At 37.3% G+C, this 23,142-nt stretch overlaps 1 protein-coding gene across 1 annotated transcript in view; it reads left to right on the forward strand.

Moving 5' to 3' along the window:
* Window positions 1–23,142, forward strand: part of LOC105528582 (probable E3 ubiquitin-protein ligase HECTD2) — a 106,326-nt gene that overhangs the window by 55,022 nt on the left and 28,162 nt on the right. Inside the window, exons 3-4 of the mRNA XM_011965379.1 lie at window positions 7,831–8,012; window positions 21,659–21,788. Coding sequence (XP_011820769.1) covers window positions 7,831–8,012; window positions 21,659–21,788 — 312 coding nt within the window. The remainder of the gene's footprint in view (window positions 1–7,830; window positions 8,013–21,658; window positions 21,789–23,142) is intronic.

Here is a 23,142-nt window from a genome sequence, read left to right on the forward strand (position 1 = left end):
AAAAAAAGAGAGAATGGCAATTATCAAAAAGACAACGGATAACAAGTGTTGGTGAGGATGTGGAGAAAAGGGAACCCTTATGCACTGTTGGTGGGAATGGAAATTGGTACAACTATTATGAAAAATAATATAGAAGTTCCTCACTACCATATGATCCAAAAATCCCATTTCTATTAATAGATATACATGCAAAGGAAATGAAATCAGTATCTTGAAGAGATATCTGCACTTTCATGTTCATGGCAGCATTATTTACAATAGCCAAGATATGGAATCAACCTATGTGTCCAGGGATGAACAAATGGATAAAGACAAGTGAGCGTGCGTGCGCGCACACACACACACACACACACACACACAGGAATTTCAGCCATTAAAAAGAAGGAAATCTTGTCAGTTGGGACAACACGGATGAACCTAAAGGATATTATGCTAAGTAAAATAAGCTAAGCACAAAAAGACAAATAGTGTACGATCCTCACTTATATGTGGAATCTAAAAATGTTAAACTCATAGAAGCAGAGAGTAGAAAGGGTGGTTTCCGTGGCTTGGAAGGCAGGAAAAATGGGGAGATGTTGGTTAAAAAGTAGAAAGTTTCAGTTATGCAGGACAAATAATGCCTTTGGTTTTGTGTTGTTATCACAGAATACTACAGTGGGTAATTTATAAAGAACAGAAATGTATTGGCTAAAAGTTCTGGTGCCAGCATCTGGTGAGGGTTTTCTTGCTGAGTCACTCCATTACAGAAGACAGAAGGGTGAGAAAGAGTGAGAGAGACGCAAAAGGAGCCTAAACTGAATCTTCTATAAGGAAACACACTCTCGTGACAACAAACTCACTCCTGCAATAACAAACACACTCTTGCGATAACAGCATCAATCCATACATGAAGACAGAGCCGTCATGGCCTACTCACCTCTTAAAAGTCTCATTGCTACAATGGTGAGTAAGTTTCTAGCACATGAACTCGAAGGAACACATTCGAACCATAGCAGATAGGTTCTGGAGATCTAAGGAACAGCACGGTGACTACAGTTAATAATACTATATTGCATATTTGAAATTTGCTAAGAGAGTAGGTCTTAAATGCTCTCACCACGAACACAAAAAGGTAATTATGTGAGATGATGGAAATAATAGCTTGATCGTGGTAACTATTTCACAAGATATATGTATACCAAAACACTGCATTGTATACCTCAAATCTATACAATTTTTGTCAATTATACCTCAATAAAGCTAGAAAAACTAAAAAGTAAATAAACTCCAATACCTGATGTGTTTAAAGAATACAAGATTTATTAAAATATTTCCAGAATGCAACCTACTGACCACAGCATGCTTATAATATAACGTTAATAGTTGCAGGGTCCCCAAAAGCAGTATCTGTGAAGCATTTAACATCTACCCATTCAACAATATTTGTTGAGCCTGAGGGCTCAGAAGTGTGCTAAAGACTAGGGATCCTTTGTATATGTCCTCAAAACCCTCTATAGGCAAGAGAAGTTATTAGTCAAAGATGCTTAGATTGGATTTTTACCTCAGTAAAAGCTGATTATTTCAGTATCTCTAGTAGAAAACGTTCTGTTAGGATGCTGGACAACAGGGAGGTGCTGAGCAGGCCTCCAATAGCATTCCTTTATTATGTGGCCAAATCTACTATGGGTTTATAATATCCTAAATGGTATGCAATTATAGGATAGCAAAATAAATAAAATGAACATTTATTCTTCCCATAAACATTTATTGAACAGCTAGTCTATGCTTTGTGGCAAGTATGGAGATGAATCTGAACAGTTTACTAGATATAATTCCTTAATTTGCCCATCTATGAAATGGGAATGAGTCCCTACTCTACAGTAATACTAAAAGTAGGTTTCCGAGAAGACATGAACAAATCCATGGAAAGTGCTTAGCACACTCTCTAGTAACCAGCAGTGCTCATTAAGTTGGATTTATTAAAATGCAGCATAGTTCACAAAGCACTTCTGCATGTTTTTTCACTGTTTTCCACAACACTCATGCAACATTAAGCAAATTAATTCAAATACAGTGATTTTGCTAAAGCCACATAATTAGTTAAAAATTGGAAGAGCCAAGACTAAAGGTAATTTTCAGAATTCCTAATTTTATTCTAATACTTTGCGTTGAAGTGTAGAGGCATCTTTTCCAACTTTGAAGAAGAAAATTCATGTTTTTATAATGGTTATTGTAATTCCTGAACTATTATTAATCATAGAATTGAGATCAGAAGATAGCTATTTTACTTGATTAAAGCTGTGCCTGAAACAACAGGTTAAACCACTAGAATTTCAACCAACTGACTAGTTTGGGGATGAACTAAGACAAAAAACTATGGGTTTGTGTGTGTGTGTGTGCTCTCACGCGTGTGCACGTATGCGCGTGCATGAAGTGTGACAGGAATTTGTTTAGCTGCAAATGACAGAAGAACTAATATGGATTTAAATAAGATAGGGATTCATCTGTCTCACAAAAAAGAAATCCAGATATAGGCAGTCCAAGCTGGTGTAGCAGTTCTACAATTTCAGGACTGTTCCAGATTCCTTTTCTCTCTCCATCACCCTGTCCTTAGCGTTTTGACATTCATCCTTATGCTTGCAGCCTCCTGTTTGTTGTAGCACCACGTTGACATATCATATCTTCATTGCAGGCAAAATAAAGGTAGCAAATACTTTCCCTAAAATGTCAGCATACACCTAATTGGATAGAATAATGTTACATTATTCTACATAGCTGCGAGAAAGTGCAGAAAAGAAATCACTTTTATGTAAGCATTTTGTTATGTCAAATCAGGGTGCTTTTAGCAAAACAAAAGGTAAAAATGAATAGCAATATATGCCATTCTGACTTGTTTTGATGACTTCAGCAGCCTTAGAATACATAAGTTAACTTAGACTCAATAAAAATTTAAATAGGTACTTCATGCATAGGATACTTCTGATGTACAATTTAATGTTTTTGTTGTTGTTGTTTTTCTTGGTTTTGGTAGAAAACAAATGTAAAATTGAGGTTAAGATTTAGAAGAGTTATCAATATATCCAGGTCAGACTATTAGAATTTCACATGTGGCAGTTCTATAGAACTAGTTTATCAAGCACAACTCTTTAATTAGCATTAGAACTAATTAGAACTCTTTAATTAGCATTTCTTTTGAAAATATCTAAACAGGACATCCAAACCAACTTGAAAACACATACGGCCACCTCAATTTTTACTGTTACTAACAGTTTCTTCTAGTTTAGGTCACTCCTCTATAGGACTTGGTCAAATCAAGATATAGCTAAATGTGGTTTCACCAACACATGCAAACTCCTGTGAATACAGTATTTAAAAAGAAACAATAAAAAAGGAAGAAGTTACTTAGGCTTTTAGGCGTTTATTAAAGCTCTTTTAAGCCTGCCCTCATTACTTTGGTGAACATTTGCTTGCATAAATTCTGAAGAATGAGGTTAAGATACAGTGAGGCTCATTAATTACTGTGCCACTAATTTGGACTTGCTGTTTTACAGCTGAGATGCAGCTCTAAAATGTACTGTCCACTATGGTGGCCACTAGTCACATGTGGCTGTTCAAACACAACTTACATAACATGAACTAAAATTAAAAATTCAATTCCTCTGGCAATAGATACATTTCAAGTGCCCAATAACTACATGACGCTATTGGCTACCACACTGGACAGTGCAGATACAGACCATTTCCCCTAGTATGCGAAGTTCTACTGATAGCACTGCTCTAGAAGATTAAGATTTTAAAGAAGCAATATCAAGACCAAATCATCTGAATGAGTATAGTTCATCACTCAGAGCATTTTTATAATTTATCTTTGGAAAAGATTTCAGAGCCCCTGTACAAACCACTTCAAGAAAACATCGTTTCGTTTCTTCTGGGTTTGCTAAGTGCCTCCTCAATAGCACACTCCAGGTAGTGTGCTACATGTAGGGACTCAAGGACTAATCAGACACAGTCTTTCTCCTCTGTGCCATGACTTATTTGGGGAACAAAAAACTAAGATGTAATGTAATAGGTCTATAAAGGTAAGTATGTACAACATGCTCTGGGAGCAGAAAGAAAGGAATGATTCTATTTAGGACATTAAGAAAAATGCCTTCTTTTGCAAAGAATTCAGCAGAATGCCACACTGGGGGAAAATTTTTAGCATAAAGGCTTTGAAAGACTACTACGATATTTTAAAACAAAGGGCTGGCTAGAAACTATATATTCTGAAGAGGTCATTCTGGTGGCCATTAGAGCAGGTAAGAAACTGAAGGCAAGACCAGTTGCCAGGCTACAGAAATAATTGGGGTTAGAGATGTTAAGGGCCTTAATTAGGTCAATGGCAATGGGAATCTAGGCAGAGAACAGATTCAAGAGAAGTCTGATTAAAAATACAAAGCTTGATCATCATCTACTTTATTCTTCAGTCTTGGCTCTGTATAGCATTGTACAATTTAAAAAAAATCATCCTCTAAAGATTTATCACATCACTGGGGTTATTCTAAAGAATTAGTTGCAAAGACTCCAAACAGTGTTTCAGTATGTTCAACTTTTATAAAAACAAAGGAAGAAACACTGTGGGGTGGGGGGGGGGGGGGGGTGTGTGTAGACAGATACAAGAGATTTTTTAAAGATACAGAGCAAGGTCTTAGTATCTATAGTTTAAATGATTCTGCTAATCTGTATTTTCTGTTTTTCTGTAATGACAAAGCATCTTTTTTTTTTTAATAAAGAAAAGGTTTTTTTGTTTTGTTTTGAGATGGAGTCTCACTCTGTCACCCAGGCTCAAGTGCAGTGGTGCAATTTCAGCTCACTGCAACCTCCGCCTCCCGAAGCGATTCTCCCACTTCAGCCTCCCAAGTAGCTGGGATTACAGGTGCCCACCACCATGCCTGGCTAAATTTTTTTAATATATATTTTTAGTAGGGACAGGATTTCACCATGTTGGTCAGGCTGGGTTCAAACTCCTGACCTCAAGTGAGCTACCTGCCTTGGCCTCCCAAAGTTTTAGGATTACAGGCATGAGCCACGCACCCAGCCAAATTATTTTTTAAATAGTAATTTTAAAAATCCACAACCATTATACCTAAGAAAGAGTTCTAAAAATCTTTTTAACAAGGTCAACATGGCTAAAATAATTTCCCCAAGTTTACTTTAGGACAACACTCAGTTGAAATATTAAAATAAGTTGCACTATTTCATAACTATACCTTCTAAAATTAAGGTATTAGTGGTATAAACCATTCTTAAGTGATCTGTGTACCTATTTTGCTATTGTTCACTACATTAGTATTACCATACATAATTAAAATAGAAGTTGTCTATAATTTCGACCTTCCATTACCTTGTAATTTTGTCTTTCTTTTTCTTCCAGGGAAATAATGAGTTCTCTAACCCTCACTCCCACCCTGCAAAACCCTATTCCCCATAGATATAATTAACAAGCTCAGGTTTTCCATCTAGACCTAGAAACATGAAATGCTTCTTCTGTCTCACTCCTAGTTTTTCCAAAGCAAATGAGTTTATACTTGGATACCCTCACTGTTGCACTTCTGACACTAGGAATAGCTAAAAAGCATCTTCTCCACACCTCTGTACAGAATGGCCAGAGCTCTCTGTATGTCCTGCCTTACAACACTGTCTTCTCCCACCTGGATCTCCAGAAGCACCTTGATGGCAGCTGGGAATGTGTCTCTCAAGGACACCACAAGTTCCCCCAGAGCTATAATTCTACAGCTTTCCAGCAGGCCCCATTCCCACCCTCCAGCCCCCTCCTGGACTATGTATGAGGGAGAGATGAGGTGGTGGATTGAGGTCATTTATTTAACAAGAAGTAAAAGGAAATATAAACAAATCATCATTTTTCATCTGGAACGCACAAGTGAATTAATCAGAGAATTTGTTAAGAAATGGGTTATTATCTACTCTGGTGTAGTAGCAGAAATTAACATTTCTGACTTGCCTTGTTTCGCCAATATTTAAGCATTTTGTTCTATTGAATGTGACTACATGTACAGACACTTTTATTTAGTCTCACACATGAAAAAAGAAAGCAGAAGGCCTGTTATCCAAGTGGTTTCTCATCCAAGCATTTTTATAGCAAATTACTAAATCTAGTTGAAAACAATAGGAAAGAAGATACTTTTCCCTCTAGTATTTGTTCTATCAACCTAGACTTAGCAGCACAGAATATCTGGAATTGCAGTTAAAATAGAGGCTTCCTTTTATAAAATAACATTTGAATTGTTGCTGTATCCATGATCAGTATACAGACCTGCTAAAAGCAGAGAATAATGGTATGTTCTTCTCTATGGGATGAGTATTTCAGTAGTTTAAGAAGGAAAGAAAATCCTGAAAAAGAATTTAAGAAAAATATTAATAGAAAGGAGGAGGATGCTTCAAAGTAATGCCTGGATGCATCATTTTCCCTGCATTGAAATATTTTTTGCTGACTATACGGCACTTATTCTATACCTTTTGTTAATTCACAAGTAAACAGGTGGCAACAGTAACTATATTAAAGTAGAAAGCCTTGCTATAAATGAAAGTCAGAATTCATAATTTAGAAGGCAACATTGTTTGCTTCAGATCTACTTGTTATAAATGGTGGGTTTGAAAACATGCAACCTCATCTTATGAAGTACCATAACTAGTATTTAGTTACACTAATAACTCCCAATTATGTAAACAATAGATATCCCCAAATCATATTTGGGTTTGTTTCAGAGATATTTTTGGTTCTTGTATTTGGACCTAGGTACTCTTGATCTAAAAATTCACTCAACCTCGAATAAAATAACGAAGGCACCGGCAAAAAACCTGATAGACCTGAGGATCGAAATCCCTTGCTTTTAATAGGCGATACAGTGCATTCTTACTCTCTCCTTTCTCCTAGATCAGCAGGTGTCTCCACCACTCCAATAGACTGAGGAAAAGGAGGGGGCGACAAGAAAAGAAAGGAAATTGTCTAGGTGTCCTGGTGGTGGAGGTGGGGGGTATTTTAATTTCATAATTAAAAGCTCTCTTCTTCAGCTTTCCAGTTTTTACTCCTATTTTGTAATGATTTGATTGAGGACTGTGCAGCAGAGTTTGGGTATGTACATCGCTAACATAAACGGAAAGGAACAAGGAAGGAATGGATAGGAGACAGCAAAGGGTTGCGGGGAGAGAGCAAAACGTAGGCGCTTGGGGACGGGAAGGGAGAGGCGGATTTGGCAGTCAAAGAGGGACGAGAGGAACAGGAATGGAAAGTGTGGACTGGCCGTCCAATCCTATGGGGGAAGGGGAAAGGGGGGGCCCACCACGTCGCACTCCTCCCCACCTCCAGGCTTTTCCTGTGTAGGTTGAGGCCATCCAAGCGTACACAAAAGGGTCGGTTGCTGAGCCAGAAAAGGCTGTCTCCCGGGCTGCGCGAGCTCGGGGTCGCCTCTCCTGGGCTCAGGAAGGCGGGCAAGGATAAGAAGGCAGAGGCCCAAAGGCGGACAGCTTAGTGGGCGCCTGGAAGAAGAAGGCAAAAGACCACCAGCCCAGACCCCGAGGGCGCTCGCCCGCGGGACTAGGCGCCGCAGGCCAGGGCCGTCCGTGAAGGGTAGTCTGTGCCTACGTCCTGCCCTACTGGTACCACTCGGACTATCCCCGTCCGACCCTTTGCAGGGCTCGACTTGTCTCCCCCACCATCCGCCCCTAGTCCAGGTTCTCCTGCGCGGTCCCGGTGCGGGGTCTTCTCCTCGTCATCTCGAGCGACACTGCAAACAATATGGCGGCCGGGCGTCGACCGCGGCGCCTTCTCTCCGGGCCCTCGGGGTTGACAAGGGCGGCTACCGTCGGCGCTCCTGACCCGCGACGCGCGAGCCCCTGTCTCTTATACACATCTAGATGTGTATAAGAGACAGCCGCTGGTGGTGGCGGCGGCCGCGCCTGAGGAGAGGAAAGGGAAGGAGCCGGAGCGCGAGAAGCTGCCGCCCATCGTATCGGCTGGCGCCGGCGCGACCGCGGTAGGTGGTGGGCCGGGGCCGCCTGGCGCCCCGACGGCGGGAGTCGGGAGGGACTGCGGACGGGCGAGGGCCGCCAGGAGGCCCCCGTCTCCCATGGGCACCCCCTGGCACTCCAGGGAGAGGCACCCAGGCCGCCCTTCCTCGGGCAGAAATGAAAGAGTTGTGCCTCGTGGGCAGCCCAGAACACTTCGCGAGCTACATCTTCCACCCTCGGGAAATGTTGGGGGTGGTCGGTTCCGCTGGATGTTTGCGTTATTTTCTGGGGCTTGGGCCCCCCACTTTATCTAAGAGAATTACCTGCATCTTGAGTCGGCACGATCTGTTGGATGAGCATAGGTGTCAGCAGGCGGGAGTGGGTTTTCCACGGAGGTGCCTGCCTGCCCTGGAGGCGCGCAGATTTTTGTCCTTTTCTTCGCGTTTCTTTCCCTTCCCCCTTCAGATTAAACAGGCTGTGCGGCGAGTTTCCACTTAATTGTGACCTTTCCGTTGCTGTCAGGGTAGTGGGAGGTAGATGCATCAGTAATGGTTTTATTTTTCATATGGTACAGACATGTGACTCAGGTAGGGGGAGGCTTTTTGAACCTTTTATTTAAACCCAAGTTATCTAAGCTTAACAGGGATGATTTCCCAGCTGTATCTTCGTAAGGGTTATTTGGAGAGCGCTCTCAGGCTTCAAACTACATATTGCCAGATGATGTCATGGGACAGCCCCCTCCCCCTCTTTCCCTATTTTTACTGGTGGTTGTGACTGGTTAATTCGAAGCACAATTAAAGAAAAAAAAAAAACTCGGCTTTTGTAATTTTTTATTTTGACATAATATTTAAGTACTTTTTGAAAGTTTACTTTGATATATTTAAAGATCATGGCTTGTCAAGCAGCTGTGTGTGACAAAATAGTAAAAGTTTAGTGAACATTATACATTTTATTTTTTCCTACTTGCAATTCATTTCTTAAAACCTCCCTCTTAAATGACTAAGAACTTACTAAAATAGCTCACTCTTCGTTAAGTACTGTATTGGTGTTAGGAATAATTTTTGGATTTGGTAGGTTTTTCAAAAATGTCTGAGGGCCCTGATAACTGGAAATTGTTAAAACAAGCTCTTTAAATCGATGCAGCAAATTGTGAACAGTAATGATACACATTTAAAAGCGTAGTTACAATTGATTGGTAGATTGGAGCTGGGATTAGGGATTACCCTGGGAAATGCTTTGAAGAAATTTGTCACCCAGCAGCTTGGAGATCTGGTTCCTGCTGCTGGTACCCTAGGTTTTCAGATTTTGTATAGGAAGTCTTCAACTCACAGAATTACAGCAGTTCCTTTATATGTTGGTTGTTTAAAACAGTAAATGTATGTACTTATAGAAACAGTTAAATGAGTGGGTTTAGGTCCTCAAGCAAACGCTCTCCCAAAAACCTATTTATCTCAGTGTAACTGAAAAATTGCCGTTTTGGAATAAAAATTTGCAAGTGTCGATACAAGTCTACAGTCTGCTTTGGGATTTCAAGTTTTTCAGATTTTAGAAAGGTAATTAGGTACATATATCATATATTATTTAATACCCACAGTAAGGTCCTAGCCAGTTCTCTCTGATCAAGCATATTAATAACTGCAGTGAAATGTATGTGTTCATGCTAAAGGGAAAAAAGTAGCGTCATGTCAGTTCAGATCAGGTGCATGTTTTTGGCACCAAATGAGTTGCAAAAACATTTCAGTTTCAAGAATTTATAGGACTTTGAAATTGTAAATAGAGGATTATGGACTTGTACTACTAGACAAAGAGAAGAATATATTCAAGAAAAAAAATCTTGAATTAAACTTTGAAAAGATATAAGTTGGAATAGAAGAGGATAAGGATAAATATGAAAAAACTTGAGGGTTTTTTTTTTGTTTTGTTTTGTTTTTTTGAGACGGAGTCTTGCTCTGTCGTCAGGCTGGAGTGCAGTGGCGCGATCTCGGCTCACTGCAATCTCCGCCTCTTGTGTTCAAGCCATTCTCCTGCCTCAGCCTTGCTTGTGCCTCTAAAGTCTTTCAGAGTCAGTACCATTGATTTTTTATGACAGGTTTTTTTTAACAGAATTTATGACAGGATCTGTGGCAGAATGTGTGTGTGTGTGTGTTTGTCAAAGAGAGACTTCAAAGCTAGAATTCAGAGCTATAGCAGTGAAAAGCTTAAATGTAGAAAATCTATGCTTGGTCCTTAGTCCATCCAAAGGATAAGAAATCCAGGAGAACTGGGGTGGTGATTGACTTTCACAGCGGCTAGGAAGGCCGTGGTATGTGTGGGGAGGGGAAGGAGATCTTGGTGTGTGAGGTAGGTGGGCAGGGAAATACAGCTTATGGCCTCTTGAGTTGTTTTTCAGCCTCCTGTAGATTAAACAGAGCTCCTAGAGGTTTGCTTATGAACCTAATTGTCATCAATAACTTTTTCTTTGAGACATTCCAGTTCTTCCTTTTTGCCCCAGCCTGATGGTTCTACCTGTCTAGTTTGTGTCTGTGACTCAATTTGTGACCCTACAATAGTGGCTTTTTCAGAAAACTATTGTGTCACATTTGTAAATGAATATATATGAATAAAATAATATAAATATTATAAATAAATAGAAGGTCAGTTTACAATGACCCTAATTAAAGTTGAAGAGTTAGGCTGTATCGTGTATGTTTACAGACAGGTACGGGGTGGGAGAAAGAATGCTGGAAAGGACAGCCCTAAAGTGTTTTATCCTAAGACCATCTAAGCATGAAGGAAGTCCATTCCAGCTAGTGAGGAGGTGCCTAACACAGTGGTTTCAAGCCTGACTGACCGCAGAGTTACCTTGGTAGCATGTTAAAGTCCTCATTCCTACATCTCACCCTAGAGCACCGGTTTTCAACCTTAGATGCACAGTAGAATTAACTGAGGAACTTTTAAAGCCATCATTATCCAGACCCAAATGCAGGCTTGTTAAATCAGAATTTCTGGTGATGTTGCTCAGGCATCTTTTTTTTAATTTAATTCCCTGGGTATACCAAGATTGAAACTTGACACTCTATATACCGAATTAAAAGCTCCATGGGCGAGGTGTAGGAATCTGTATTTTTAAATTACCATCTCCCAAATCTACTTAGTTTGTGGAGCAGCATTTGAAATGAACTTGTGACAGGTATGGATTAAGTGAACGAGAGACAGCAGAAATCAGGCATGGTGGGGAATTGAAAGAAATGGCAGTGAAAGTGGTTCCAGTTGGTGATGCACAAGAGGCTCAAGATAGAGCCCTCAGAGACTTTCAGTGTTTGGGTCTTGGCCTTGCTGCTGTGGAGAGGTGATGCAAGTCCATGGAGCCAAGCAAAATAAAGAATTTGAAGTAGTGTATGAATATGAAGGGCTGATAATATGAATATTAAATTTACTGAGGTTGATGGATTGGAGTGGAATATTATAAATTAGTTATTGATGTATTGCAGATGTTTAAAAAAGTGGTGAATGAGAAAGAAGAAAATGCTCAGAGGTGGGGCAGAAATAACGGTGTCAGTGAGGACAAATTTGACTTTTTACTTCTGCGCCTAATCAGGTGAACAGAAGAGAGAGGTTCTACATGGGGTAGAACCCTCTGGATAGGGTACCAGTACAGTGGGTTCAAGAAAGAGCTAGATTTGACTTAGGTCAGGGTGGTGAAGAGAAATGGGAGGAAATTAGTTGAGAATTTTAAAGGGATGTTAGCCTGTCATAGAAGACAAGAGGAAGAGCTTGAGGGTGAGCATAATGTGTGTGGAGAGGATTTGATGGAGTTTAGTAACAAGAATGAGAAGTTTGCTTATCAGGTGTGTATAAATGGGGTTGATGGAGTCCCTGGGACAAAATGTAACTGCCAGTTATTGGACATCTTTTATGTTTAGTTTTGTACTAGGTGCTACAGAAAATGCAAAAAGACAAGGTTTTAAAAAGTGGTCTCTGCCTCGGGGTATGCAGGGTTAACACATGAAAAGCAAAGCAATATGTAAAAGCCACAATGAGCCATAGAAACAATTTGTACTATTGGAGATTAGAGAAAGGCGATCACTGTATGCAGAACTATGAAGAAAGGCCTTGAAGTAAAGGTAATTATTTAAGCTGGCTGGCCATTGAAAAATGATAGGATTTGGATAGGCAGAAGAAAGTGGGCAAAGTAATCCAGTGACGAAAACAACATGAGCAAGGCTTAAAAGGAAAAATTAGTGAGTAATAAAGTGAGCCCAGTGGAAGCATGCTGGGAACTTGTGGGAGGTAAGAAAGATTGCATGGGGGCTGGAGCCAGATCACTAGGCAGAGAAGCATAGACAGTTTTTTTTTTTTTCCCCTGTGGTTAGTGGGAAGCTATTGGAATTTCTGAAATAGAGAAACAACATAATGAAATCAGTGGTAGTGTATAGTTAAACTGGAGGAGGAAGAAAATGAAGAAAAGAGCTTTGTAGCTCATGCCTGAAGCAATGAGTGCATCCACTAAGGTGGTGGCCACAGGACAGAGTGTAAGGGATGAGAGCATACACACCATGTGGAACCTAACTAGACAGCAGAAATGAAAGGGAAGAAGCATTAATAAAGGAAAAGGACTCTGAGATTTCCAGATGAGGTCAATAGCATTCCAAATTAGAGAGAGAAAGAGTGTGTGTGTGTGTGTGTGTGTGTGTGTGTGTGTGTACGTATGTGTACTTAACAATAATATACCCAGCTAGGTATTTGGAACAATCTTGTATGGAAAATGTTGTGCCCTTTGTTCATTATGCTCTAAACAAGAGGTGAGATGGGAAAGAATGAATGCTATGGTGATGATGTTTTAAGTAATTGAAGAAACTACAGATATTACAAATATACAAAATAAGTGTGTATAACAATAATAGCTACTTATTGAGTGCCTACTCTGTGCGAAGCATTTGCCTTGTATTCTTTTATTTAGTTAAATAATGCAACCAAAAGCAATCACAACAACCCCGTGAGGAAGATTCCCACTTCACAGAAAAGGAATCTGAGAGTCAGGTTATGTGTACCTTGCTGAGGAGTAAAATGGCTAGTCAGGGACAGTGGTTGCTTTGTAACGGAGATGTTTCTGATTCCTATTCTTTGCCCAATTCTGAACACTCTGTATCTGTGGTCATAGGTAATAGGGGTCATGTGGTACAAAGAAGCTGCACCTATGGCATTAATTCTAGTTTGAAAAAGAACTTGTTGCCCAGTAACAAATTTGTTCAAATTTTTGTTACTGGAGATAGAACAATCATGGAAAAGATATGTTCTAGGATATCTAATTGCTTGTTTATGGTATGAATAGATCATTAAATTATATGTAAAATCAATCTGATTGAAGCAAAATAGTCCCAGAGACTTAATACATAAAAAGGGAGGGCTATGACTGTATAAATACATACACACCATGTCTTAAGTTTGAGTGGGTTGTAAAGTCTCTTTGTCAACTTTTTTTTTAACTACAAAATCATAATGTAGTGCTTGCTTATTTTCCCCTTCATGAATAACCCATTAGGACACAAATAATTTATAACTATATTTAACAATTGGAGAAAAGCGGTTATTATAAATTCTGAGCCAGAGAACCTCCAAAAAAGTCAAGTATGATTCTGCTTTGCTGTTTGTAACTCTCCATCTATAAAATGGGGAAAATAATAATTGAACCTACTTCATAAGGTAGAAATGAAGTCTAAATTAATACACATAAAACATTTAGAAAAACACCTTGTACAAAGTAAGCACCCAGTGTTAGATGAGATTATTAAAGTCATGTGTCATATAACAATGTCCCAGTCAATGACAGATCACATAATCTGAAGGTGGTCTAATGCCTTTTCTGTTTAAATATGTTTAGATGCATACTTAGTGTTACAGTTGTCTACAGTATTCAGCATGGTAACATGCTCTATAGGTGTTTGTATCCTATGAGCAATAGACTATATCATATAATCTAGGTGTGTAGTGAGCTATACTATCTAGATTTGTATAAGTATACGCTGTGATGTTTGCACACCTACAAAGTTGCCTAATGAAGCATTTCTCAGGAAATATCCCCATTGTTAAGCAACACATGATTGTGTTTACAAAGCAACATCTGTAGCTGAAAAGCTGTTTGTAAGCCAGCCAGCCCTTTCTACTCTACTCCTGTCCTGTGGATTTGGTACTTTCCTTCACAGCCTTCTCTATCAAGCGTGAGGCCCTGTTTGATTTCCCTATTTTTTCTCCATTTTTTTTAATAGTTTTATAGTTAACTCTGACTGAAGAATCCCTTCTTGAGTGGTAAAATGTTATACTGATGAGCTATATGAATAACTACTTGTTTTTAAGTTGATATCTGTAACTTGGAGGATATCTGTGTGACATTCTAGTGAGCCATCAGAAAACATTTTTTTGAAATGAATAATTAAATGATTGTGCCTTTTGAAAATAGAAGTTATTGAGATTTTACCAATTCAGCTGAATTGAAAAATCGGTCTGAAATTTGAGTCTGCTTAATATATTTCAAAGTAACTTGGTTTTGTTCTAGATGTTTTTGTTAAAAAAAGAACCAAACTCTTAATTGGTTGAGGAATTTTGACTGGATCAAATTGCGCATTTAAAAAGTAATATTTTACTGTTTAAGCATAATGTATTCATGTATTTTTAATATTTTCTTATATTATAAAATAAATGAATAAAATCTCTGATGCCACCTTGCCTTCCTAATGATAAATGAACTGAAATTTCTGAGCTTCAGGACTAACGTTTGTAGGGCTAATTTTCAGTCATCTATATGATCAATTGCGTTGATTTGTGTGTATGTGTGTGACAAAATTTTGTTTCAGAATCCACATCCTTATTTCCTAGTCTCCATTTAAAGATATGATTTATATCACTTAAACCAATTCCACTTGGGCTGGTGCTTTTTTGGTTGGTAGGGAACTTTCCACCTTGAAAGTAGCTGAGTTTTCATATCTTAGTAGAAGGATGGTAGAACAAAGTTAGCATTTCATGATTTTATAACCTACCATCCTAATAGGGAACTGTGAAAAAGCATACAAAAAGAGAAACAAAATATCTTTACCCAGGATCAGGGCCTAAAATAGTCTCTTTGTAGACTCTAAATTATATCATTGGCTCCAGGATGGCTCTGATTGGTAGTTTAGGTCAGTTTATTAAAAATTGGTAAAACAGGGTATCTTAAATGTTTTCTATTTTAACTTGAAACCTATAAATATGCATTTATTTATCAGTTTTTTGGTCATCATAACCTTTGTTCAGTATCTCAGGAAGCTACTCATTCTTTTGAAAAAGTAGTTTTTATATGCATCACAGATTCCTGGACTCATTGAGACTAAAGGGTGAATTTTATAGACATAGACGTTCAATTTAAAATATTTTAATTCAGAAACGAAGATAGTGAGATATGGCTTTTAAAGCATTTCATGATGGAACAACCAGCACTTACTCCTTTTTTCAAAGATTGGGTTAGAATGGGAAGAAAAATGTTGATCTTCTAAGGCAACTTTTGGAGTATAGAGGATGATCAAAGTAAATTTTACCAGAATTTTAAATATAGTAGCACTTGTTAGTCAATTCAGAAGTGATCATGGAAAACCATGGTTATTCTTACTAGCATTGGTAGAAAAATATGATGAAGAAATTGGAAATTTAAGATTCAGTCTCTTCCTCAGTAGAGGTTGAAAGTAGGAACTCATGTATTCAAATAAAATTTAAAATAAGGTTGAAAATATTTAACTATATGTTAATAGCAGAACAGGTACTCTTTAAGTATTTGTCCGTTTAAATATCTTGAGATTATGTTATAATCTTACATATAATCTATGTGATTATATCATCAAAAAGACCATTGAAGCCCACATTAGGTACTTGTAAAATAAGATTTTTGATTAGTTCTTGTAATTACTACATTTTTCTGCTGTTCGCAACGTTTACTGAATTCTAGTTTAATAAATGTATGGTCAGCCTCTGCCTAGAGAATCAGGTCTATTATTTATTATGCCAGGTTGAAATATTTTGAGTATTTTTTTCCCTCAAAGAATTCTTAGTGTTTTTCCCTGTGTTCTCTATTTGTACTTATCTTCAATCTGGAACAGCTGGTTGAGTATCCTGCTACTATCTATTCCTCAACACCCCCAGCCCACTGTAGGCTGGCCACATTCCAGGCCATCATCTTTAGTGTTCTTCTGTAGGACTCATAGATAACATTTACAAAACTCACGAAGCCACATGTAATAGCTGTGGTCCAAATTTCAGAAGGTTTGTAAAGTAATGTTCTTTAACATTTAATTTAGTTTGGAGTTTGATGTCGTATTAATACCCAATAACTTCTTGATTTGATTCTCTAATATTAATTATTTTGCCATTGCACAAAATGATGCCCTTTTTTTTCTCATGGAAGTGTTAGATTGTAAGATTTCTTTTGTATAAGCTGATGTGGGGCAACTGGTGTTTTGAGGATTTACTTTTATTATTCTATCAATGTGTGAAAGTATCTATGATTAATTTCATGTCATCTCAAGTATAACGTGTCAAGAGCACAATTATTTTACAAACAAGAGACTTATTAGACCAAGGAATTTTTATTATGTTGTTTAAGCTTTTATGATTACAAAAAAAAGAAAATCGGGCTGGGCTCAGTGGCTCACACTTGTAATCCCAGCACTTTGGGAGGCTGAGGCAGGCAGATCATGAGGTCAGGAGTTCAAGACAAGCCGGACCAACATGGTGAAACCCCATCTCTACTAAAAATACAAAAAAAAAAAAAAAAAAAAATTAGCCGGGCATAGTGGTGTGCGCCTATAATCCCGGCTGCTCAGGAGGCTGAGGCAGGAGAATCACTGGAACCTAGGAGGCGGAGGTTGCAGTGAGCCGAGATTGTGCCTCTGCACTCCAGACTGGGCGACAGAGTGAAACTACATCTCAAAAGAAAAGAAAGAAAGAGAGAGAGAGAGAGAGAGAGAGGTAGGGAGAGAGAGAGGAGAAAGAGAAAGAAAATCAGCCTCCTTTTGGCAAAAGAGAATTTATTGAAATGAGGCACATAGATTGGAAGCAGAAAACAAACAGGAACAGAGACTGGCTGTTTTTTGTGCCTCTGCTATTCTCTTTTAGGTGGTCAGTCTTTTCTATATTCCTCTGTCTAAAATCCCAAAAGACCTCTGGTTGACTTACTAGGAAGCATCAGTGTCCATCATGCCAAGCCAGCTAATACGTGGCTACCCTAATTGCAGATGGGCTACCTCTTAGTTGAGTGCCTACCTCTGCTCTAGTCCACAGCCATTCCTGCACAAAGAATAACAGCAATGCTATGGGGACCACGAGTGGGGCAATTTAAATAGAAGGGAACATTAGATGGCAGCCATGGTAATGCACATAGTAGATCTTCCCTCAACCTTTGCATTCTAACCCCCTCAGGCTTTTTTCCCCTTCAGTAAAGCTTCTGAGTCATCCTTGCTCATTGCTTTCATTTTCTAACTTCCCATTCATTTGTCAGTTTATTTGGTATAGTCCCTGCCACCACCATTACCCTAAATCTGTTGTCTCAGCTGTCCTCAAGATTTCATAGTTGCCCCATTTCAGTTAGGCACATTTTAGACCTAACCACTCTTCATTATTTAAGATTATTGACCTTTTTTTTTCTTTTCTTGAAACTTTATCCTCCCTTATTTTTAACACATCACTTTCTTCTCGATTTCTTATCTCTTTGGTCATTCATTCTTAACCTCCTTTTCCAGCTCATAACATACATCCCAATATTTCCCACAGTTCTGTCCTTATATTGTCAGGTGTGTCCAATCTTTTGGCTTCCCTGGGTCACATTGGAAGAATTGTCTTGTGTCACACATAAAATACACTAACACAAACAATGGCTGATGAGCTAAAAAAAAAAAAAAAAAAATCACGCACAAAAATTTAAATAATGTTTTAAGAAAGTTTACGAATTTGTGTTGGGCTGCATTCAAAACCATCCTGGGCTGCATGCACCCTGGGGGCTGTGGATTGGACAAGCTTGTTACAGGTATCTGTTGCTATATTACAATAACCCTGTTATAAAAATTCATTATTTTGTCATGCAAAGCATACTTTTGCCTAGTGAGCATTGGTTCCTTTTGCAGTTACTCACAAATCATGTTGATATAACCCTGTCTAGAATTTTCTTCAAAGATGCTTTCTTCTATACAGTGAGGTGTCAAAATACACCTATTCTTCTGAAATTTGAAGAAACCTTTTTACAATGTTTATTTCATTTACTTTATAATTTATGGTAGGGTTTGTTCATTCTCATTATGCTTCAGACTTACACTTGAAATAGCTGTTAACAATTTGGTCATTTCTGGCCCAGGCTGTCATTCCTCTTCATTTCCTATTATTACTATCTCCATTCAAATTTCATTTCTTCCAGTAGGCCTGGTTTAGCTTCCAGTATTTCTACCCTTTATTCTATTCCCTAGACTGCTACCATAGTGATTTTTTTCTAAAATACAGATATGATCTTGTCATTTCTTGCTTAGAAGTGCTCAATGATTTTTCTCTATCTCTGTGCAGGATAGAATCTATACTCTGTAGCCTGAAGGCCTCATAACATGGCCACTACCTACCTTCCCAGTCATATCTTGCTGGACCTTTCTCCCTTTCTGATTCTATATTCCAACTACACTGCTCCCTAAATCCTACTGTTGCTTAGTCTTAGATAACATTCATGACAGTTGTCAGTGAAAAAATGCCCTCTATATGTTAAATTATTGTAGATATTTACAGCAAAGTTAACAAAGGAGGGACCATTTATTATACAAGCATGACTAACCTTCTTTTACAAATTGGTTACTTTCTTATAACTGTCAAATTCGTGTGTCCAATTTGGCATCTGTTCCCCCTATTATTAAGATTTTCTGAGAGAACAAAATATACAAATAAGCAAACTTAGCCCCAGTTGTTAATAAAATTCTTATTTAAGCATCCTAATATATATAATAAGGAATGATTTACTTTTTCAAATATGTAGCCTGTTTAGATTTCATTTTCCTAATCAACACACTAGTTTTGTGTACTTGAACAAATTGCTTTAATTTACCAATATTATGCAAATTACATAATTTACTGACTATTTTATAGAAAGATACTGTGTATCACTGTCTTACCTCTCTTTTCAATTTTTTCTCTTATCTTTGAGACTCTATAAATCCACTAGACATTAGAACTGATAGTTGTTGAATAACTGTTAATTGAATTCTTAGTTTTTATTATTTGGAGATCCCGCAAGTGAACTAAGCGATATTCTTTGAGACCTCTTTTATTAAGAAGAGGTGAAGGAAGGGGGAAGAAAAGAAAAGAAAATGTTAAAGTCTTTCCCAGATGGCTTAGGACATCAGAAGTTTCCCTAAAGTACACTTAGTTGTTCTGCTTATGTAATATTCTCTGGTTACGTGAATTGCTCCTAAAGAGATTAAATTTAACTCAACATACATCTATAAAAGTAGAGATTACATCAACCACAAGGGTTGTTGTGAAAATAGGCTGATGTGTTCAACACACCTACTGTCACATGCTAAGCCCTTAATTAGTGACAGCTGCTATAGAGAGAGACTGTAATGTAAGTGTTAAGAATACAGATTTCATGGTCATTCAAACTGGAATTTGAATCCTGGCTTCCCATTTATCAGCTCTGTGAACGTGGGCATGGAAATTCAATTTCCCCATCTATAAAATAGGGTGTAAATACATATAGGAATGTTATAATGTATTAAAGTGGCTACTATAGTAGTAGGTATGTAACAAGTACTCAACAAATGACTTGTTTCCTAACACAGAAATACTAACCCAGACATTACTGAGCTGAAATCTAGCCAAGAATCACAGACCAAGCAAAAACAAATTACAATAAAATCTATGAACAGCCAAAAATGTCACACCAAAAAAATGCATATGTGTTTTTCCTTTACTCATGAAAGTGTCCCTCAGGTTCCCATTTAGTGTCCATTACATCACTGTTGCTTGTTAGGTCACTTTAGGTGAGTCTCAGACAGTTCCACTTTCCTTTTCTGTGAAATAAAGGAGTTCGCTAATTTCTAAAAGTCTCTTAATTCCAGAGACTTTTTAATTCTATGTGTATAGTATCTGAAATTTATTCTCTTTGGGCTCTTTTATATTTTCTTTAAAAAGTAAATTTAAAGTATAGCACCTATGCACAAGATTCACTGTATGACAAGCTCTGTGATGAACTTCTAGTCCAGCGTGAAGGGCCAATATTAGAATGATTATAATTTTAGTGGAACAATGTAAATAAATTACAAGAACAAATAAGAATGATTGGTTTTATAGAAATGGTGAATACTGGAAAAAGCTTCAGAAACAAGTTGTGATAGGCTATTCTGCAGTTACAAATTAGCCCCAAATTTCAGTGTTTGAAAACTGTTAAGGTTTATTATTGCTAATGGTATAGTCTAACATTGGTCAGGATTGGCTGTTTCACATAGTCACTCAAGAACCCAAGCTAACAGATGCTCTAGCATCTCAACTCAGCCTGGATGGTTGCCAGTTGAGGAAAATAGAGAAAAGCTAGAGTTTTGCCCCAGTCTTAAATGCATTGGTGCTTTCGGACTCAGAAATGACAGGTGTCATTTCCACTTGTGGCCTATTAGAATGAATCAGATGGCTCTACCTAACTGTAAGATAATGGGGAATTTAGTGAGCATAAATGCTTCTGCTATATTATATGAGTGAATTCTGAAAAGGTAAATGGCAATCAGTCTGGTAAATTAAGAAGGAGGAGATGAAAAAGAAACTCTTCCTCTACTGTGAAAGTGAAGACGTTACCTTCGGAATTAAAAAGTGGATGTTAAAGAAGTTAGCTACTGTATTCTCTTAAGCATCTGGAAATTGGAACATAGCATAAAAACATCTCAGAGAGCTGAGAATAAGCCCTGAGGCAGCTCTATAGCTTAATCTTGCGCTTCAAAGTATGTGTAAAGATTTTTTATATAATTACAAAGTACTGATTAATTAAATATGTACTATGAATTTTATAGGGTTGTTATTTTGTGAAAGATGTGTTAATGAATAGATTCCATGTTTTAGAAGATTGCTGTTACCTGTGCCTAAGGATCCCAAAGTGCTTAGCACTACTTCTAAAAAAAAAATCCTGGTATACCCAATCACAGTGCTTAGAAAAGAATTAATTCTAAAGGGTTATCTTTTTACCTGAACTTATAAAGTTACATCAAATGAGAGGATAGCCTTCAGTGAATCAGCCTGTAAGGTATTACATGCATGCTATTTATTAAAAATAATATTTATAGAGATCACAAAATCAGTATTATTTAAATACATACTTAAAATAGTAGTTAACATTAATGGAGGGTGTGCAATGTGCAAGAACCAACGCTAATTATATGCATTATCTCTGTTAAATCTTACAATAACTCTATAAGATAGGTACTGTTGTTATTCCCATTTCCAAACTTCTCAGTTTGTAAGTGGATAGATAATAAGGCTGTTTTATATATGAGACAGTTAAGTCCTAGAAAAGGTAAGTCAAATTCATATACGTTTTTATCTATTGACTACTCGTCATCAAATTAAAATCTCTTATAAATGTTTGTGATTTTTGCAATAAAATAATTTATAGGTAGTAGGAAGTATACTGCAATGTTAACTTTTCTGTTTTTAGGGTTTGGACAGAGGAGCCAAAGGCCAAATTTCCACTTTCAGCAGTTTTATTTCAGCTATTAGCCCGAAGAAAGAAGCCGCTGAAAACAGAAGTTCACCTGCACATCTTGTTTTCCCTAACATCAAGAATGGTAAATAGTTTTTAAATATATTTTGGCTAAACATATATCATTAAATTATTTAAAAAGTAGATGTTAATTATTCAGCATTGTTCTGATAAGTCTAGTTAATACAACAAAAAGAAGCTGTATATGTATTTACCAGAAGCAGCAAAATCTTTATTTTTAGGTGAATGTTACCTAGAGTAAGAGAATGAAATACAAAACTCATGAATAATAAGCAACTTTGATTAGAGAGGTGGCTACATTATAAATAAAATAATGTACATATATATTTTCTATATTATATAAATGTATATATACAAATATTTAATGGATATCCCATATTTGAGCAGTAATAAATAAGAAGACTTTATGGAAAATATATGAAATACTTAGAAATAAACCTAAAAGCAAATATGTAAATCTATTTGGAGAAAGCTATAAAACTGTTATCTAAAGACTAAAAGGTAGTTTGAATGGAAAAGCTTATAGATATTATAAAGATGTAACATAGGTAAAAAGATAAATGGAAAAAATGTACATTATTTATAGTAGTGATATTTGAAGCAATCTGTATTAGTTAGCTAAATTATGTTAATCTGTACTGCAAATATTATGCTTCTATTAAGAAAAATATGGTATGTATGTAAAGTGACTAGGAGAAATGCCCACAATACATTGTAAAATGAAAAAAGTAAGTTACATCATTATAGGTAGAATATGAATCCAACGTTTTCAAGTGCAGGGAAACCTTTTGTACTTTGAGCGTAGAAGGGTGCTCACCAATCTGTTAATGGGTTCCTCAGGGAGGTAGAATTGTGTGTATATTATTAATGTTTCTTATGTAACTCTATATTGTTTTATCACAGGAAATGTACACTACTTAAATACTTCTAAGTTCCCTTCACCTTGTAACAAGACAAAACAAACCTTCAAAGGCTTAAATGCCCCTCACACCCTAACCAAGCAAAACAAACCTAGAAATATTTAAAGACATTTTCTGGTAAATTACCCGTATCCATAAGCTGCATGTGGTATAAATTATTCTTGCACAGAGATTTTCTGTTTGACATTCTAAGGCAGTGCTAGACCTGTTCTACATTCTTATAGGTTAGTATTTATATTGCCTCATTTTCGAACATTTGCTTTTAATAACTTCTTTCTTTTATTTATTTGCATACACACACACACACACACACACACACACCCCCCTCCATCACGCCAATATTGCCCTAAGGAGGCACCTTTGAGTTCACACTCTGATTTCCATCTACTCCATTCCTTCTATACTAATGTCTTGATCTCTGAAGTCAGTTTGCCAACTCATATGCCTACAAGTTTTTGAGTGGCCATATTGACTCTTAATATGGTCCACTTATTTGAG

Source organism: Mandrillus leucophaeus, unplaced genomic scaffold, assembly GCF_000951045.1.
Source record: "Mandrillus leucophaeus isolate KB7577 unplaced genomic scaffold, Mleu.le_1.0 Scaffold721, whole genome shotgun sequence".
NCBI lineage: Eukaryota > Metazoa > Chordata > Mammalia > Primates > Cercopithecidae > Mandrillus > Mandrillus leucophaeus.